Source organism: Triturus cristatus, chromosome 6 (genome assembly GCF_964204655.1).
Source record: "Triturus cristatus chromosome 6, aTriCri1.1, whole genome shotgun sequence".
Lineage (NCBI taxonomy): Eukaryota > Metazoa > Chordata > Amphibia > Caudata > Salamandridae > Triturus > Triturus cristatus.
The window spans coordinates 498,668,584-498,685,498 of record NC_140589.1 but is presented as its reverse complement, the minus strand read 5'-3'; the positions used below and the strand labels follow the sequence as shown (position 1 = coordinate 498,685,498).

Below are 16,915 nucleotides of genomic sequence, written 5' to 3'. Positions count from 1 at the left end.
CACGTTCACTGAACACATCACCAAATTCCTTGTATTCATCCGGAACCTGAATAGACTCGACAAGCCCAATGGAATCCCCTCCGTAAGACAACAAGGTGGTCGTGGAAGGTTCAACATTCTTCTCGTCTGAAGAGAAACAATGTTCAGAACAAAACAAGGAAGTCATCTCAATGGTCCGATTCTCCCAGTCAATAGTCGGATTGTGAGTGGAGAGCCACGGAATACCCAGAATAATCTGAAACTGTGGGGCATCAATCAGGTTAAACTGGAGATATTCTCGATGTCCATTTGATTGAACCAATTCTAACAGCTCCGTGTGATGGGTGATGGGACCCGAAGAGAGGTTGGTCCCATCTACTGCTCGAACCAATTCCTTCTTTTCCTTTAACATCGCTTGGATTCCCATCCTCTTCGCGTACTTGATGTCACAGAAGTTCCCAGTAGCTCCTGAGTCAATCATGATGGCTACTCCCGTGATTTCTTGTTCACGGAACGTCAACGTCATCTGTAAAATCAAATGTGGTGCTTGAGTTTGAAGGGTGTTCATTATACAATGAGATTCTGGAAATTTCTTCTCACATTTCGCCATCTGAGCGGCTCCTCCTACAGATGGTTTTAAGAGTTTCCCGGCACAACAGGCTTGGGTCTTTTTGGACACTCTTTCACGAAATGTCCTGCTGCTCCACAGAACATACATAATTTCTTTGCTCTCCTCGACTCTTTTTCTTCTTTACTTAAGCGACCCCTCACCGTTCCTATCTGCATTGGTTCACTCTCTGATGTGGCTCCATTAGTTTTACTCCCTTCGACTCTAGGTCTATCAAAACGTGAAAAATTCCATTTGAAATCTCTAGACTTCTTTTCTCCTTTTCGCTCCGCGCAGCGAAAATCGATTTCTAACACTAAATCTACCAATTCTGTAAAATCAGTAGGTCGGTTTGGAATCTGTGCAAGCCTTAATCTCGTCTCGTAATCCTCTATAGAACAGGGCAGCCCTCTTCTCCTGTGGCCATTTAGTTTCCACCAACAGTTTGTTAAATTGAGTCAAGTATGTGAGGAGATCTTTGGATCCCTGATGCAGTTCCAAAAGTTTGTTGTCATTGGCCTGGGAAATTCTTCTCCTGTCAAAGATACGAAGAAACTCAGTCTTGAAGCGATCAAAATCATATAAGAAAGGATCATCTCGGGAAACCAGAGGCATAGCCCAATTGGCGGCATCCCCACTAAGATAAGACAAAATGAAAGCCACCCGGGATTGAGCGTCTGGAAATAGGGTTGGGCGACACATAAAATGAAGGGAACATTGTGTGAGGAACAGTTGGGCCTTTTGAGGATCCCCGCTAAACCTTTCGGGTGATGCTAATGGAATAAGAGGGGAGACCGAATGAACAACTTGGGCCACAGTTCGGGGATTAGTATCTGGCAAGGAACCCTTTAAATCTGCTATGGAAGGAGGAAAGCTGGGGACGTCATCTCACTAACTCTTTGGGATAGCATCATTGTTTCCTGCCGCGAAGCTACCATCTCTGGTTTAAGACTCTTATTATCAGCACTAAGATGTGCTAAATCCTGCTGAATTCTCTCTAACATGTCTTCTAACGCCTTCAAACTAAAACCCTCCGCCATTCTGCCTGGGTGGAGTAAAGTCGTGGTCACTTCAATCTGTCAGGCCGTCGATTCTCCACAGAGGCAGAAGAAGCTTATTCCCAATTCCTTACTCTCAGAACACACTGCGTTTAGCAGCTGCTCTAAGCAGGGGGAAAGGGGAGTGGACAGAGAAGAGAAAGACACTCGAGCTGGACCTGAATTCCCTTGTCTTCTGTTTTCCTGTCTTCTGGGATTCCTAATGCACATAAGGGGAAAAGAAGCATTCAAATACACATGACAGTCCTGCTCATTTCTAAACAGTTCACTTCTTACTCTATCCTACCAGGTTTGGCTGGAGTATAGGCTCCTCTTCTGTATTGAGGGCTCTCAGTCCCTACTGGCCTGGAACTGCAGCTTCCTAACACATATAGAAGACACTACATTAGTATCACATCACAACTTTCAACCTTTCTTCTTACTAACTGGGAAATTAACGTCTCCTACCTAAATGGTAGCTAGACCTATCTCATATGGTTCTCATCCAATGTTCAGAATTCAAGTTTAATTCAATGAAGGTCTCACATGAAGTCTCTCTTCCTGAAGCCTTGTTCTGTTCACCTTGTGATATTGTGTGGATAAATAGCTTCTGGAAGGTAAGCGCAAAACGGAACAAGGAAGGATAGAATGGAAGGAAAGGAAAGGGAAGTTCGCAAGGAAGGAAGGGTACAGAAGCAAACGCGCTGCTCTAAACTTGCAGTCTCCTTAGCGCAGATGCAGGATACATTCTTGGCTTACTTGGCTGTGAAGAATCTGGGCACACCAACCTTGGACTCTCAGAATTCCTGGAAGGCTTCAACAACTGGCCTCTCACAGTGCAGAAATAGCAATGCCCCAAATAAGAATAGGACACTAGTACTCCGCCTACCTGAAAGGGAAATAATTCCCTCTGTGAAATTATATCTTTGAGAAAGCGCCGCTTCCGCTAACTACTTAAAAAGAAGCGCGCTTCGAATTCGGACTTCTCTTCCTCAGATACGAATTGAAGTGCGCAGTTGAGCGCGCTCGCGAGCCGCATCATTCCGAAAAGCCTTCAAGGCTAGAACGTCATTTTCGGAGGCTCTGGTACTTTGTGGGCAACACGGTGGCCATCTTGAAATGGTCTTTTTAGCCGAGTTTACATTAAACCAATAATTCACAGTAGAAGGTTTGATTACTACTCTACGTCTCTTGGGAGAACACTTCCCTATGGTAAGGGTATTCACCAGGTTCCTGACAGCCAGTGGTCTTGACACCTCTCCTGACCTTGGCATGCTCACTCCTCTTTCCATGGCTTCGGAGGAGGGTGCTACTTACGCAGTGGTGTCACGTAGGGTGGCCGAGGCTCTACACCTCCAACTCCCTACTGTGGCCGTCAGGACTAACCTCCTGACAGAAGTGCTTCAGCCGGCGGCTACCTCTGCGGAGCCAATGCTGCCTTTTAATGAGGCACTTTCTGACGTTCTTTTGGGCACCTGGTCCAGGCCCAACACAGGGGCTCCTGTGGATAGGAACGTGGCCCGACGCCATCGCCCTGCCCTGGGTGACCCCCTTTTCCTCTCCCAACACCCCACCCCTGAGAGCCTGGATAGGGAATCCAAGAGACTGGAACAGTTAGGAAAGAAGATTTTTTCTTACACCAGTTCAGGGTTGTGGTCTGTGAACACCGCTTGCCTCTTGGCCCGTTATTCCCACTCTGTGTGGGATACGGTGGCGAAAGTGCTGCCTCAGTGTCCGGCGGAGGCTCGGACAGTACTCTCGCAGGCTATTGCTGAAGAGAGAGATGCAGCCAAGTTCACAATTCGATGTGACCTTGACACCGCCGACTTGCTGGGCAAAGCGATTTCCATGACAGTGGCGCTCCGTCGCCATGCCTCGCTGAGGACTACTGGCTTCTCTGGGGATGTCCAGAACACTCTCATGACCATGCCCTTTGATGGCATTCGCCTTTTTGGCAACAAGGCAGATAGTGCGTTGGAGCGTTTTAAGGACTCACGGGCTACGGCCAAGCCCTTGGGCCTTTTGGCCACTGGCCCTCCTCTGCCTTTTGCTCCTTTCGTGGCCACGGAAGGGGCGCCCCAACACATTCGCTTCAGAGCCACAGGCCTGCGCAACAACAGTCCCAGCGCGGCCGCTGACGTGGGACCCGCCGAAGTGGGTCAGGGGGCTAGCGGGTGGTTCAGTCAACCTCCACCCCGGCCACCACTGCCTAGAAACCTTCCTAGTCTGGTTTTTCAGGCCCATCAAACGCCAGTGGGCTGCAGGATTCGCCATAACCTCCCCCAATGGCGCACCATCACTACGGACAGGTGGGTTTTACAAATAGTCCAAAGGGGCTACTCCCTTCCCTTTGAAACTACCCCTCCAGCCATGCCACCCCAGTACCACCGCATGTCGGGGATCACTTGGCACTTCTTCAACAGGAAGTTGTGGACCTCTTGGCCAAGGGGGCAATCGAGCGCATTCCTGCGCCAGAAGTAGGGCGTGGTTGTTATTCCCACTACTTTGTGGTGCCCAAGAAGGAAAAGGGCCTGCGTCCTATCTTAGACCTCCGGAATATCAATCGCTTCCTCCGGAAGAAGAAGTTCAAAATCTTAACTCTGGCTCAGGTCTTGTCTGCCCTCGACCTTGGAGACTGGGTGGTAGCGTTGGATCTACAGGACACATATTTCCATATTCCTGTCTTGCTGGCCCACTGGCGTTACCTGCGGTTTACGGTAGGCCACGAGCACTTTCAATTTACAGTGCTCCCCTTTGGCCTTACCAGCGCCCCTCGGGTGGTCCCGAAAGTGATGGCGGTGGTCGCAGCTCATATGTGCAGATCAGGGGTTCCAGTCTTCCCCTATCTCGACGACTGGCTGTTGAAGGCGGGATCGCCCCAGACAGTCGTCTCCCACCTCCAGACTACGGCTGACCTCCTGCATTTGCTGGGGTTCTCCAGGATATTCAGGCTCTGATTCCGATCTTTCAGCCTCTATCCTGGGTTTCGATCATGCTGACCCTGAGGCTGCTGGGCCTAATTGCCTCCTGCATCCTGCTGGTCGATCATGCAAGATGGCATATGCAGGCTCTGCAGTCGGAGCTGAAGTTCCAGTGGGCTCAGCATCGGGGGAACCTGTCCGAGTCCGTCCAGATCTTGGAGGGCACTGCAAGACAGTTGCACTAGTGGCTCACAAACCGGGATTGGGTCAGTGGCAGATCCCTCTCCCTTCCCCAACCGGAGCACACAGTGGTGACGGATGCGTCGCTCCTGGGATGGGGCGGTCACATGGGAGAAGCGAAGATCAAAGGCCTCTGGTCTCTGGCGGAGTCCCGGCTCCATATCAACCTTCTGGAGCTTCAGGCGATCCGACTTGCACTGAAGGCAATCGTTCCCTCTGTCAAGGGGAGAGTAGTGCAGGTGTTCACGCACAACACCACCGCCATGTGGCACTGCAACAAACAGTGCGGGGTGGGGTCGTGGACCCTATGTCAGGAGGCTCTGCGCCTCTGGACATGGCTGGAACATCAGGGCATTTCCCTCGTGGTTCAACGCCCATCAGGTTCACTGAACGCCAGGGCGGACAAACTCAGCCGCAGGTGCATGATGGATCACGAATGGCGTTTTCACTCGGACGTCGCGTAAGGTCTCTTTCAACAGTGGGGAGAGCCTTGGTTAGATCTATTCGCCAACGAAGAGAACGTGCAATGTCAGCAGTTCTGTGCGTTGGAATTTCCAAGGCGGCACTCGCTCGGGGACGCTTTTCGTCACAAGTGGAGTTGCGGTCTGTTGCACGCCTTTCCGCCTATACCACTTCTGCCCAGAGTGCTGAAGAAGATCAGGCGCGACCGGGCTCAAGTCATTCTCGTGGCTCCGGACTGGGCTCGAAGAGTATGGAATCCCAAGCTACTCAGTATGACCATCAATCCCCTGATCCGACTGCCTCTTCGGGAGGATCTTCTGTCGCAGCAGCAGGGGACGGTCCTCCACCCGAACCTGTCTAGTCTCCACCTCCATGCGTGGAGATTGAGCGGCGGCAGTTGATTCCTTTTGACTTGCCTCCTGAAGTTTTAATGTCATTCCGGCGGCCAGGCGGCCCTCCACTAAGTTGGTATACGCCTCCAGGTGGAACAAGTTTGTGGCTTGGTGCACAGCAAAGGCTGTGGATCCCCTTTCTGCCCCTCTTTCTGAAGTCCTTTGGTTTCTTCTTTCTTTGGCCCAGCAGGGCTCTGCTCTGGGCACTATCAAGGGCTACCTTTCTGCTGGTGCGGCCTTTCTGAGGCTCCCTGATCACCCCTCTCTTTTCGAGTCCCCTGTTGTAAATAGATTCCTCAAAGGCATTACTCACCTTTTCCCTCCTATTCTTCTTGTGATGCTACTGTGGGACTTGAATCTGGTTCTTACATACTTGATGTGCGCTCCCTTTGAGCCTCTTCACAATTGTCCTCTTCGTCTCTTAATTCTAAAGACTGCTTTCCTGGTTGCCATCACCACCGCTAGGCGAGTGAGTGAGCTCCAGGCTCTTTCTTGTAAACCTCCTTTTCTGTCTGTCCATCCAAACAAGGTTATGCTCAGAACCCGACCATCATTTCTGACAAACGTTTTCACTGCTTTTCACATCAGGCAGACCATCACTTTGCCCACCTTCTTTCCGCCTCCGCATCCTTCTAGAGAGGAAGAGAGGCTCCACCGTCTGGACCCAAAATGTGCGCTCTCCTTTTACCTGAATTGCACAGTTCCGGTGGATGACCAGCTCTTTGTTGGCTACGTTGGCGCCAAGAAAGGTCAGGCCGTACACAAGCGGACTATCTCCCGATGGGTCGTCTTGTGTATTAAAATGAAAGCCTGTTACTCTTTGGCTAAAAAGGAGCCTCCGTTGGGGCTGCGCGCCCATTCCACCAGGGCGACGGCTGCCACTACGGCGTTGGGACGTGGTGTCTCCTTACAAGACATCTGTCAGGCAACTACATGGGCCTCGCTGCACACTTTCACTAAGCATTACTGCCTGGACAGTCCAGTCTGGAGGGATGGCTTCTTTTGCCGTTCTGTTCTCTGAGACTTCCTGTTGTGATCTTGGTTCGCAGACCCATCACCGGGGTTGGTATTGCTGGGGTGTCTATTCTAAGGTAAGGAATCTATCACTAGGTTTTTCTTTCAGATGAACAAGTTTACTTACCTTTGGTAACGATATATCTGTAAGAAACATTAGTAGTGATAGATTCCTTACCGCCCCACTCATCCTCCCCATTCTGCGAACTGATTTCTAGGGTTAAGGTCATCCCTTTCAGGGCCCTAGGTTCAAGGCACCAGTGGTCAGTATCTTGCATGGCTCTGCGTTCCTGGCGCGGAAAGTCGTGTACAGAACTGATGTCGGCGCGCGAGGGCGGCGTCTAAGTAGCTGCCGCGACGTCATCTCGGCGACCACGACGCCAACGATGGAGGCGGAGCCGCACAACGCCACATTCCGACGCCAGTACTACTGACAAAAACTTTCCTGATCCAGTCTGACACCTCGGGGTAATTCTAAGGTAAGGAATCTATCACTACTAATGTTTCTTACAGATATATCGTTACCGAAGGTAAGTAACTTGTTCTTTGTAACTCATATCGGAGGCGCGGCAGAGTCATCATTTTATATAGTGCGGCTCTGCCCCTCAAGGACAGTGGGAGAATACGCCAATGCATCGCGTCAGCACAGGATCTCTGTAGCTGGGAGAAGAGGTTTTTTTGTAGAAATGTCTGAGGGCTCCGCGTTAAGTATATGCCCAGGTACTTAAATCCTTCCTCCACTAATGTAGCTGCGCAGTTTGCTGGTAGTCTCTGGGCAGGACCCGAGGGGGGCAGCACAATTGATTTAGTCCAATTTATAGTATAGCCCGAATAGCTTCCAAACAACTCAAGAATGTGGAGTACTAGAGCTATGGAGTAGTAGGGCTGCGACAAGTACAGGAGTATGTCATCGGTTTAGAAGGAGATACGTTCTTCCCATCCACCCGGTGCTTGTATACCCTATGTCATTGGGTATCCTCTAATCCAGTATGCCAGGGGCTTCAGTTACAAAGCAAACGCAACCCTGCCTGGTTCCCCTGCCCAGCGAGAAGTGGCGTGACAGCGCCCCGTTAACTCACTCTCGCGAGTGGACCCTGGCACAGCTGTTTCACCCAGCTACAGAAATTTGGACAACACTACGAATAAATAGGGTAATTCTATGCTATCAAAGGCCATTGAGGCATGTAACGCCATCAGCGCGGACTGCACAAACAAAGGGGCTGCCGTCCTGTTCAAAACTCCGTACAGTCTTCGTAAATTGTGGGGAGTGCTTCTGTGCGACATAAAGCCCGATTGATCTATGTCGATAATGGTCGTGAGGATGGCGGTAATTCTATTCGCTAGGGCTTTGGTCAGTGCCTTCGCTTCAATATTTAATAAGGAAATTGGCCTGTACAAGCTGCAGCTCTCTGGGGGTTTTTCCTTCTGCATCACCACTATCGTGGTCGTGCGCTGGTCCGCAGGAAGCCAGCCCAGCTCCCTGGCTTCCTCAAACATCTCAAGCATTGGTCATGTAATTTTAGCAGCTAGGCCTTTAAATAGTTCAACCGGTAGACCATTAGGGCCTATGGCCTTCACGGATTTTAGAGATCCCAGAGCCGTAGACTGTTCCTTTTCATTGAGGTCTGCCTCCAGGGTGTTGCGCATCTCACTGGTTAGTGTCAGGAGCGAAAAATCAACTAGGAATTCTGCACAGTCTTGGTCTGACCTCGAGCCCGCAGTGGCATTTAGGTTTTCATAATAGGATGCAAAGGTCTCTGTGATTTGGGCACTGGTAGTATGAAGGGTGCCCCCTCCATCTCTGACTAAAGTGATCCATGAGCTTTCTTTATCCGTCTTGTCTCGACAAGCCAGTAGCTTGGAGGCTTTGTCTCCAACGTCATGCAGCTGGCTCTGTTTGGCCAGTGAATGCGCCCGTGCCGCATTGTCGGCTAGTGCTTGTAGGTCCTCCTATTGCAGATTTAGTTTGTCTCAAGTCTGTTTTCCCGCATTCAGCCACCTCCCGCTCCAGTACCGTTATTACGCGCTCCAGAGTCTGGATTTTAGATGCCTCTTCTTTCCTCTTCCCCCCCCCCCCTGTTTGAGCTCCTGCGCCTGCTGTTGTAATACAGTCTTGAACGCTTCCCATAGGGTCAGTTGAGAAGCCACCGTCCCTTCATTTTCTTTGAAATACATCCACTCCATCGTCTAGTTTCTCTCTCAGCTCAGGGTCTCGGAGGTACCAGGGGTGTATCCTAGGGAATCCTGTTCTGTTAATAGCCAGTTCCCTGAGCGTGTCACTCACGGGGGATTGATCTGAGATACCTCTTGTCAAGTGCATCAAGATTTCAAAGTTCCCCACCACGTCCTCTTGTGTGAGTAGGTAGCCTATTCTAGAAAACGACCCATGGAATGCCGAATAATATGTGAATTGTTTTGTTTGTGGGTTATGGGCCCTCCATATGTCTACTAGCCCCATTACTGTTAGAAAGTCTGGGAGAACCCGCCCACCAGCATGCCCCCCCGCAGCACTCGTTCGATCCAGTTCTTGGTCCATCACTGCATTGGCATCACCTTCCACTAAGAGAGTGCTTGGGGGCTGCTCCAGCAGCAGGGCACCGAACTTCGGGAGTATGGCCGAGTGCAGCCTGGGTGACACATACATGGAGCATAGGGACAGGGGGCAACACTCCCAACCGCCAGATCAGGGCTACCCTGTATCCTGCGTCATTGCACCAGATTCTATGAATTGTAAGTTGCAGGGAGTTGCAAACTAGGGTGCCCACCCCGAGACCCTCCCGAGTACCCCGAGTGAGCCGCCAGCCTGTAGCCGAAGCGGTCCAGGGCTTTATAATGGCTGTCTCTAAGGTGCATCTTCTGGAGTAGAACCACGTCAGGAGCATGGCATTTAATGTGCTGGATGACCAATGTGCACTTGACCTTGTTCCTCAGGACCATTTACGTTCAAGAACCACACTGGGCCATTGGCTAGTCCTCCCTTTGTGTCAGGCATACCCGGTTCTATCGCGATTGTAATCCGTTGTGTCTTGACCCTGGACCCAGCACAAGGTGTGCTCGCTCCACAGAGAAGAAGGTGGACAGTAGTGTTGGCTTGAGGGTATGGCTGATCAGATCCTCCAGGAAGAGTTCCACTGACTGCCCTCTGGCCCCCTCTGCCATTCCCACCTCCTGAATGTTATTAAGGCGGGCCCTACCTTCCTAGTCCTCCAGGCGGGCTGTGATGTCTGGTTGCTGCTTTGTCAGGACTGTGACCTGCTTTTCAAGGCGTTTGGTTTTAACCTGGAGGCCCCCTATATTCGCTTCAGCAGTAGTCGTTTTCTTGGCCAGTTTCCTTAAGTCCACCCTGAGGATGTTAACCTCCTCTGTTACGGAGTCTAGTTTTGGTTCAAGGGTGCTTTGTAGGTCTGTTATCGCCCTCATTATATCTTTCAGTGAAGGATCTGGCCCTTGTTTCTCTGGTTCATGCAGTGGCGGGGGGCCCACTGCACCCCTGTCTCGGCTTATCGCGACTGTGTATTTATCAATTTGGTTTGCTCGGCCTGGGCCCATGTTGCGCACCATCGTGGTGCTGATCGCACCATCAGTTGGGGCCTGTACTTTCTCAGTGAGTGAGGGGGGGGGGGGCTTTTAGCGACGCAATGTCGGTGGCTGGTACTTTTCTTCTTTAGATTCTGACCGCCCCCCTCAAGTGTGTAGTGTTTTTCAGAGGAACCCCTCTTCTGTTTTTGGAGGGGGGGAGCCTCTTTCCCGCTCCCTATTCTGCGGTCGTCGTATCTGGCATACCCACTCTGGGTGTCTGGTGTCTTCTTTAGGCCCCGGATCGACTCGCCCAGTTCGCGGTGCCACAAGGTCACATGCAGAGCCCTCCGGGTGTCTCTGGTAAGGGGAGCCTGATATTCGCCGCCACCATCTGGCTCTGGGCCGGCCATTCAGACTCCTGTCTGACCGCCTTGGCTTCGTACCCCCTTGCTGCTGCGTGATCGCCACTGTGGCACACTGCCTCCCTGGTGTTGCTATCTCCAGGTTCTCCTCAGGTCTGGGTATGTCGGCAGGGCCCAGATTGCCTTCATGCGTGACTGGGCCTGGTGTGCACCGCCGCAGTTTCGTTTTAGGCCAGTGCGACTACTGACAGCCTTGTATGCCGCTCCCTGCTCTTACTGGAGTTTCCAGTGCTAATTCAGGTGCCGCCTCTGCTCCGGAGTGGGCCCGCAGTCGATTTGCTGAGGAGGCTGTCCGTGAGCTCGCCCGTGACGGGCGCGTCTTCTGTCACGGTCTGCCTCAGAGCGCAGTTGACACCATGTTTCTGTGCAACCGCTACCTTCCTTTTTCTCGCGGGCACCGCCCTCCTATTACCGCTGCAGGTCTCCTTCTTGTACCGTACAGCTCTGTCTGCGGTCTCAGCACCTCGGCCTCCCTCAATTAGTCGGATGATGGCAGATTTAGTAGGGATATTAGCAGATGGCCCAAGCAAGACATATAAAAGTTAATGTTATACATGTCCATGCAGTGACGAAGGTCTTACGGCTAGTTTCACTCTAGCAAGGCTGGCTATTTAATAAGAAAGAATGCAGATGCAATATTACATTTAATAAAGTTATCTCCGCCCAGGAAAGTGTTACAAATTTAAATCTTGAACTTTTTTTTTGAAATATTTAGTAAACTCCAATTCACTGGTGAAGTCGGATTTTTACTAAATATTTTGGAAAAGGTACTTTATAAAGTTACCTTTCCTCGCCTGTGGAGCCCCATCTGTATGAGCTCCAACTGTCACCTGGTAGCTGAATAGCCCCCTTGATGAGGTGTGAAAACTGCACCCAGTGCAGCAAAAAGGTGTTTGGTGTGTGGAGGGGACCTGTTTCTCTCGCAGGATAACCATTTGGTCTGTGCCGAGGAACTTGATTCATTTCAAATATATCTACTCTGTCACTGCCAGTTGCTGGTTGATACCTTGGCTGGGCCCCTCCTTTGTTTCCCCAATCAGGCAGGCCCCAATACGAGGATTAGAGGAGCTGCCTCCAGAACTGGTTTAGAGTTACCACAGAGGAGGCGTTGCCCATTTCCCTGGTCACACCTCTGGTGTGGGCACAGGAGCTCTGCACAGCGAAAGAAACGTTCTGCCATCATGGTTTTAGGTGGGGAGGAGCACTGTGGGATTGTTTGCAGTAGGGCACAGAAGAAATGCTGCTAAGGTTAGTAGGGTTAGCCCTGGGAACTTTCCCCATTATATAGGGAGGGGATAGGAGTTTCTCCCACCCTCAAGAGGCTGGTGTCCGACATAAATGTGGCATCCCCAGTACACTCCTCAGAACAATTGAGGGACCTGTGGAAGAACAGATGAGGACTGGAACTGCTGTCTGCGACTTCAGACGAGCATAGAAGATTATCCTACTCTCCCTCTTGTACCCAGGACACAAATGTAGGCTTCAAGGGTCATACGGCTGATCTTTGGACATGCACAAGGACACAATAAGTTACAAGAGGCCATTACCTGCAACTGGTTAACTGACCAGTTCCAACTGAACCTGCCTTGCACCCTGCTGCTGGCCTTCCGCTGAAGTGATTTGTGATCCCCCAAGTCCTCCTCCCAGGTCCTGGATCCTTGACTTCTGTCAAAGTGTACTCCTCCTATATTCTCCTGAAATCTGGGACTTAGAAGCCTTTTGGGTTCCAGAAACTGAGGAGGACTGCGACCAGCCTGCCAAGCCGATCCGACAAAGGTGAGTTGCCACTGGGTCAAAAATCCAGGATGCTCCCACTTGAAGCTTTTCCACAGCAGCAAATTAGATTCAGCGGGACCTAGCAGAAAAGGTATCTGGCCTGGTGGAAAATTTGTAGTCTTTGGCTACAGTTCCGCTGGAAGAATCAGAGCTCCAAAAAGTGACTAAATCCAAAGGTAGACATCTTCTCCTGGCGAAGGCAGCAAAAGAACCTGGTTGGCGAGGGACCTACCTTGGGTGCAAGACTCAAATTTCTCCTGCTCAGAGCTTTCCCGTCAAAGTCAAACGCATCACCTGGACCTCGTTCAACAGCTGTCTGACATTGTGGAGCCCTCTTTGGCAACTGCATGCTGCCTTGCCCTGCGGAGGAATTTTGGCTTCCATTTCCAAGACTAAGACTGAAGGGAAAACTTTTGACTGGTTTTAACCTGTTTTTTGTAACTAGCCATGCTCCACCACAGTCTGCCTTAACTTGTGCCTAGGTGCCAGTCAAGCGTGGCCGATAACTGCAGTTGGTGCTTAGTGCTTTCTATTAAAAAAATTAACAACTTCAGTTTCCCTTATTGTTTTTTTGTTGTTTTGATGCCATTTTATTTATGAACACTTACAATACTTTTCAAAATTGGTTTTAGATTTTTATTACTGTCTGTTACTGCATAACTACTGTACACATTGCGTTGAAGTTAAACCTCTCTGCTCTGTGCCATAATTACCTGGTGGTTGAGCTCAGGTTTATTTACTTACTTTAGTGGTTCATCCTGACACGTTTTGTGGTTATTACTTGAGGTGGGTACTCACCCCATCAATTAACACTCCAACTTTTACAGTGGGCAATATACAGAGTGCTGTGCATTTCTGGGTATTATGGAAACTGACAGTGGGCACAACTTTGCATAATAAACTTTCAATGTAGACAGTTGAGAAAAACGGTGTATTCTTTTTCCTTTCAGTGCTTTCTGGTATCATAAAAGGGTACTGTAACACTGACTGGGCAGGAGCTGTTTTAACATCTACTCGTTCTCTAAGGTGGGTTCCCTCATTTGTATGGAGGGAATACCTAGTTCCCAGCATGCGTCTTCATGACAGAACATTGCCCTTGCATGAACCAACCACGAGTTGGGTACAGAATTTTCAGGCCACAAGATAGCCCCCCTACACTTTGTATTTCTCTGGATCTTTTGGGTGGGACAAGAGCAGTTCTGCTGACTCTCTCTAAGTTCTCACCGAATGGGAATGAATTTCGTTTCACTGGCATTTGGTTTCATGGCAGTGCAGTACTGACCTTTGCCAAGTCTCAGGTCAAGCTAGGGATACAGTCACACAAAACTAGCTCAGGTCAGATAGCAGTGCTATGTTCCAGTGAACCTTTGCACCTGTACAGTGCAGGAGGCCTTTTGCAAGGGTACTTGCAATTAAACTTGGGGTGGGGTCTGTTAGGCCTCCCTAAAAATAACAGGGAAGTCCATCTTCCAGAACATTTAGTGAGATTGTTGCTGTGTGTGCATCTCCACAGTAGATCATGCTTCAATCTCATACCGGTACCCAAGTCTAATATGTTTTGGCCTCTGCTTTCTTAGAGTCTCCTCTTCTGTTATTGAGTCTAAATACTGTCCAGTAGAGGCACTCGATAAAGTAGTCCAGAGATGAGAATAGGTTGAGAGACACCCCATAGTGTTAATTCAGTTGGGAACGTCACCGGATTCCGAAATGAACTAATTTTTTCGCCTTAAGGTTCAACGTGTTATTATGGGTTAGTTGGGCTGTGATTTGCTCTGCTGTCAAAATCTATTATTATTATACATGTCTAACTATCTACTTGCTTATCATTGTAAAAAATGGATTATTCATTCCTGCTAATGTACCTAAAGCTTGTTTGCAATAATTACTTTAGGGAAAAACATTCTATTGAACTTTTTCTTTATTTCTCCAAACAGCAAATAAAAAATGCACTAAAGTACACATTTGGATTCATGGTGGTTTGTTCGGGTCTTCTTGTGATTGGGTAAGTATACATAGACCTTATAAAAGTTTTTGTCAGTGAAACTCTCCAGAAAGTTGTTCTGCTAGGAAAATGACTTGGTAGAGACTCAAGTGGAATAAAGGGTAAGGGAAAGGCACAAAAGCCTGACATTGGCATGGAAAGGTTTACATGCATAACCCTTGAGGTATTTATCAGCACATCAAGCGAAAGTTGGCACAAGTTTAAGTATGAGTCATGAACATATTACTCAGAAAACAGGTAAGTGATCGAGATTTACTTTAGAATATTCACCAGGTGTTTGACTGGATCTGGAAATTTTCGAACAGTACCTCTGTTCATCGGTAGGAGGTGGCGATCGGCTTTGCTTCGTCGTTGGCCGGGCTGGCTGTGACATGTGGGGTACTTGTATAGGCGCCACCCCCAGTTCGCTGACATCATTTCTTTTTTTTCCACGTCATCAGTTTAGGTCCAGAGAGAGCTACCTCAGTCCAATTTGTGGACTATTTCTTTTTTACATCTTTTTGAGCTTTTGTTCCCACTGTGCATATAAAGATATACCTTAAAAGCCTGTGAGGTGGCGGCGTGGCCGGGCAAGATGGCTGAGCAGACGTAGACCGACTCGGCTCCCGGTCCACGTGCTGTCTTGGTGGGCAAGGACGCTGCTGCAGACCTTTGGAAATGCCGCAAATAGAACTGGCCAACGTGGGAAGATGTGAGGCGGCAGCGGGCGCCGTACGAGTGCTCTGATCTGCCCGAGAACTGCGCGGTTGGGCTTCGAACTGCCGGGAAGAGAGGAGTCAGCGCCAGCCAAAATGGTGGCATGAGCAGTGCGGTGCCCGGAGCCTTTCCTGATTTCCAGCGAGCGGGGAGGCGGCAGAGCCCCGTATATGAGGTGCGGACCTTTCTTTGAAGTTGCGGCGGCAGCGGGGGCGATAGTGGCGGTGATTTTTGTTTTCTGATGGGGCTGAGCTTGTATAACGCCGCGCCTCCCTGACTTCATCATGGCGGCTGTACTCCCTTTCATGGCGGTTCCCGCTGGCACCGGCGTTTTCATGCTCAGAGCTCCCCACTGTCACCATGGTGGAGAGCACATTTAAGACTGTAGCTGGAGCGGTACCTCTGCTGTTTCCACCGAGTGGGCGCCTTAATGCGACTGCCTTGATCACTTGGAACCCTACTCCTCGCTGAGATTTGTTTGGGGCTGCGCCTATGCCCCTCCCCCGTTCCACAGGGACTCCTCTCGCAGAGCTCCTCTACACTAACGGGCCCCGCTCCTGCAGATCAGATCCTGCTTTGGAGCCCAAAAGCACCCACTAAAGGTTCCTCTGCCTGATCACTTTAGGCTGGGTGAGTGTTTCTGCAAGGCTTCATCTGCTCCTTGGAGCATTTGCGCATACCTGCCCGTGCCTCGCCAACGTGGCCACATCAGTAGCGTGCATAGACATATTCCCGAGGGGTAACCCCCATCAGTCTCCTGGGATGAGCTCTCATAGTGCCGGGGTCACCATTTAAGGCACTTCTTCATGTTGCATTTTCACGGAACACCCGCATACTCACTCTACCCCTGCTCCACCTGCACGCCACAGGGGGTCTAAGCCATATGCCGCCTAAGAAGACGACAAGCAAGACACTGAGCAAGGTCTTCGGGACTTCGGACAAACTATCAACGTTGCGCGGGGACGCCAGCTCTGCAGCGATGGCCCTCACGAAAGCGGACCTCCTCGCCATGTTCAAGGACTTCAAATCGGAACTGCGCAGCGACATCAGTCAAGACATCAAATCCTCCATGGTGCAACTGCGATCGGATTTGACAGAACGCTTATCCTCCCTGCAACAAGATGTGGGCACTAGGGTCCTTGACCTCGAGACGCAACACCAGGAACAAGCGCAACTCTCCTCTGAGTGTCGAGATGAGGTTCGCTCACTTAAGGATCAACTGCATCAGGCGCAGCTTAAGACTGAGGACCTCGAGAACAGGGCACGGAGGGAGAACATTCGGGTCAGAGACCTAGAGGAGGGCGCGTAAGGGCCTGACCTGGAGGCATTTATGGTAGGTCTCTTCTCAGAAATCCTGGCCCCACAGACTCTTAAAATAAAATTAGACAGAGTGCATCGGGTGGGGACTTTGCAACATGGTGAGAAGAAACGACCCCGCGACATCCTAGCAAAATTTCATTCCTATAAAGTCAAAGAAGCAGTTGTTCAGGCCGCTAGGACAAATGACTCCATCTCATTCAAAGGCCATACTTGCACCATAAATCAGGATGTCGCACCGTCTACTCTTGCACGGAGACAATTTCTCAGGCCAATTACCACTAAGCTCCGCGACGATAAGATTAGGTACAGATGGACTTACCCATTTGGTCTCTACTTCGAATTTCAAAACAAGTGGCGCCATATTACCGATTTGCAGGAAGGACTGGATCTTCTGGGCCTCACCTCTGAGGAGGATGCCCCCTCCCAAAGTAAGACTGGAGAACCCTCCCGAGGCTCTACGTCGACTTTCGCATGGTCTGCTGGGTCGCGCAGGGGGCATCGATGATCACTTCTTAGTCTACCTCATGG

At 50.3% G+C, this 16,915-nt stretch overlaps 1 protein-coding gene across 1 annotated transcript in view; it reads left to right on the top strand.

Annotated features, from left to right (window-relative positions):
* LMBRD1 (LMBR1 domain containing 1) overlaps positions 1 to 16,915 on the top strand; it is a 701,604-nt gene that overhangs the window by 184,484 nt on the left and 500,205 nt on the right. The window contains exon 5 of the mRNA XM_085610906.1: positions 14,304 to 14,371. Within this exon, the coding sequence (XP_085467032.1) occupies positions 14,304 to 14,371 (68 nt within the window). The remainder of the gene's footprint in view (positions 1 to 14,303; positions 14,372 to 16,915) is intronic.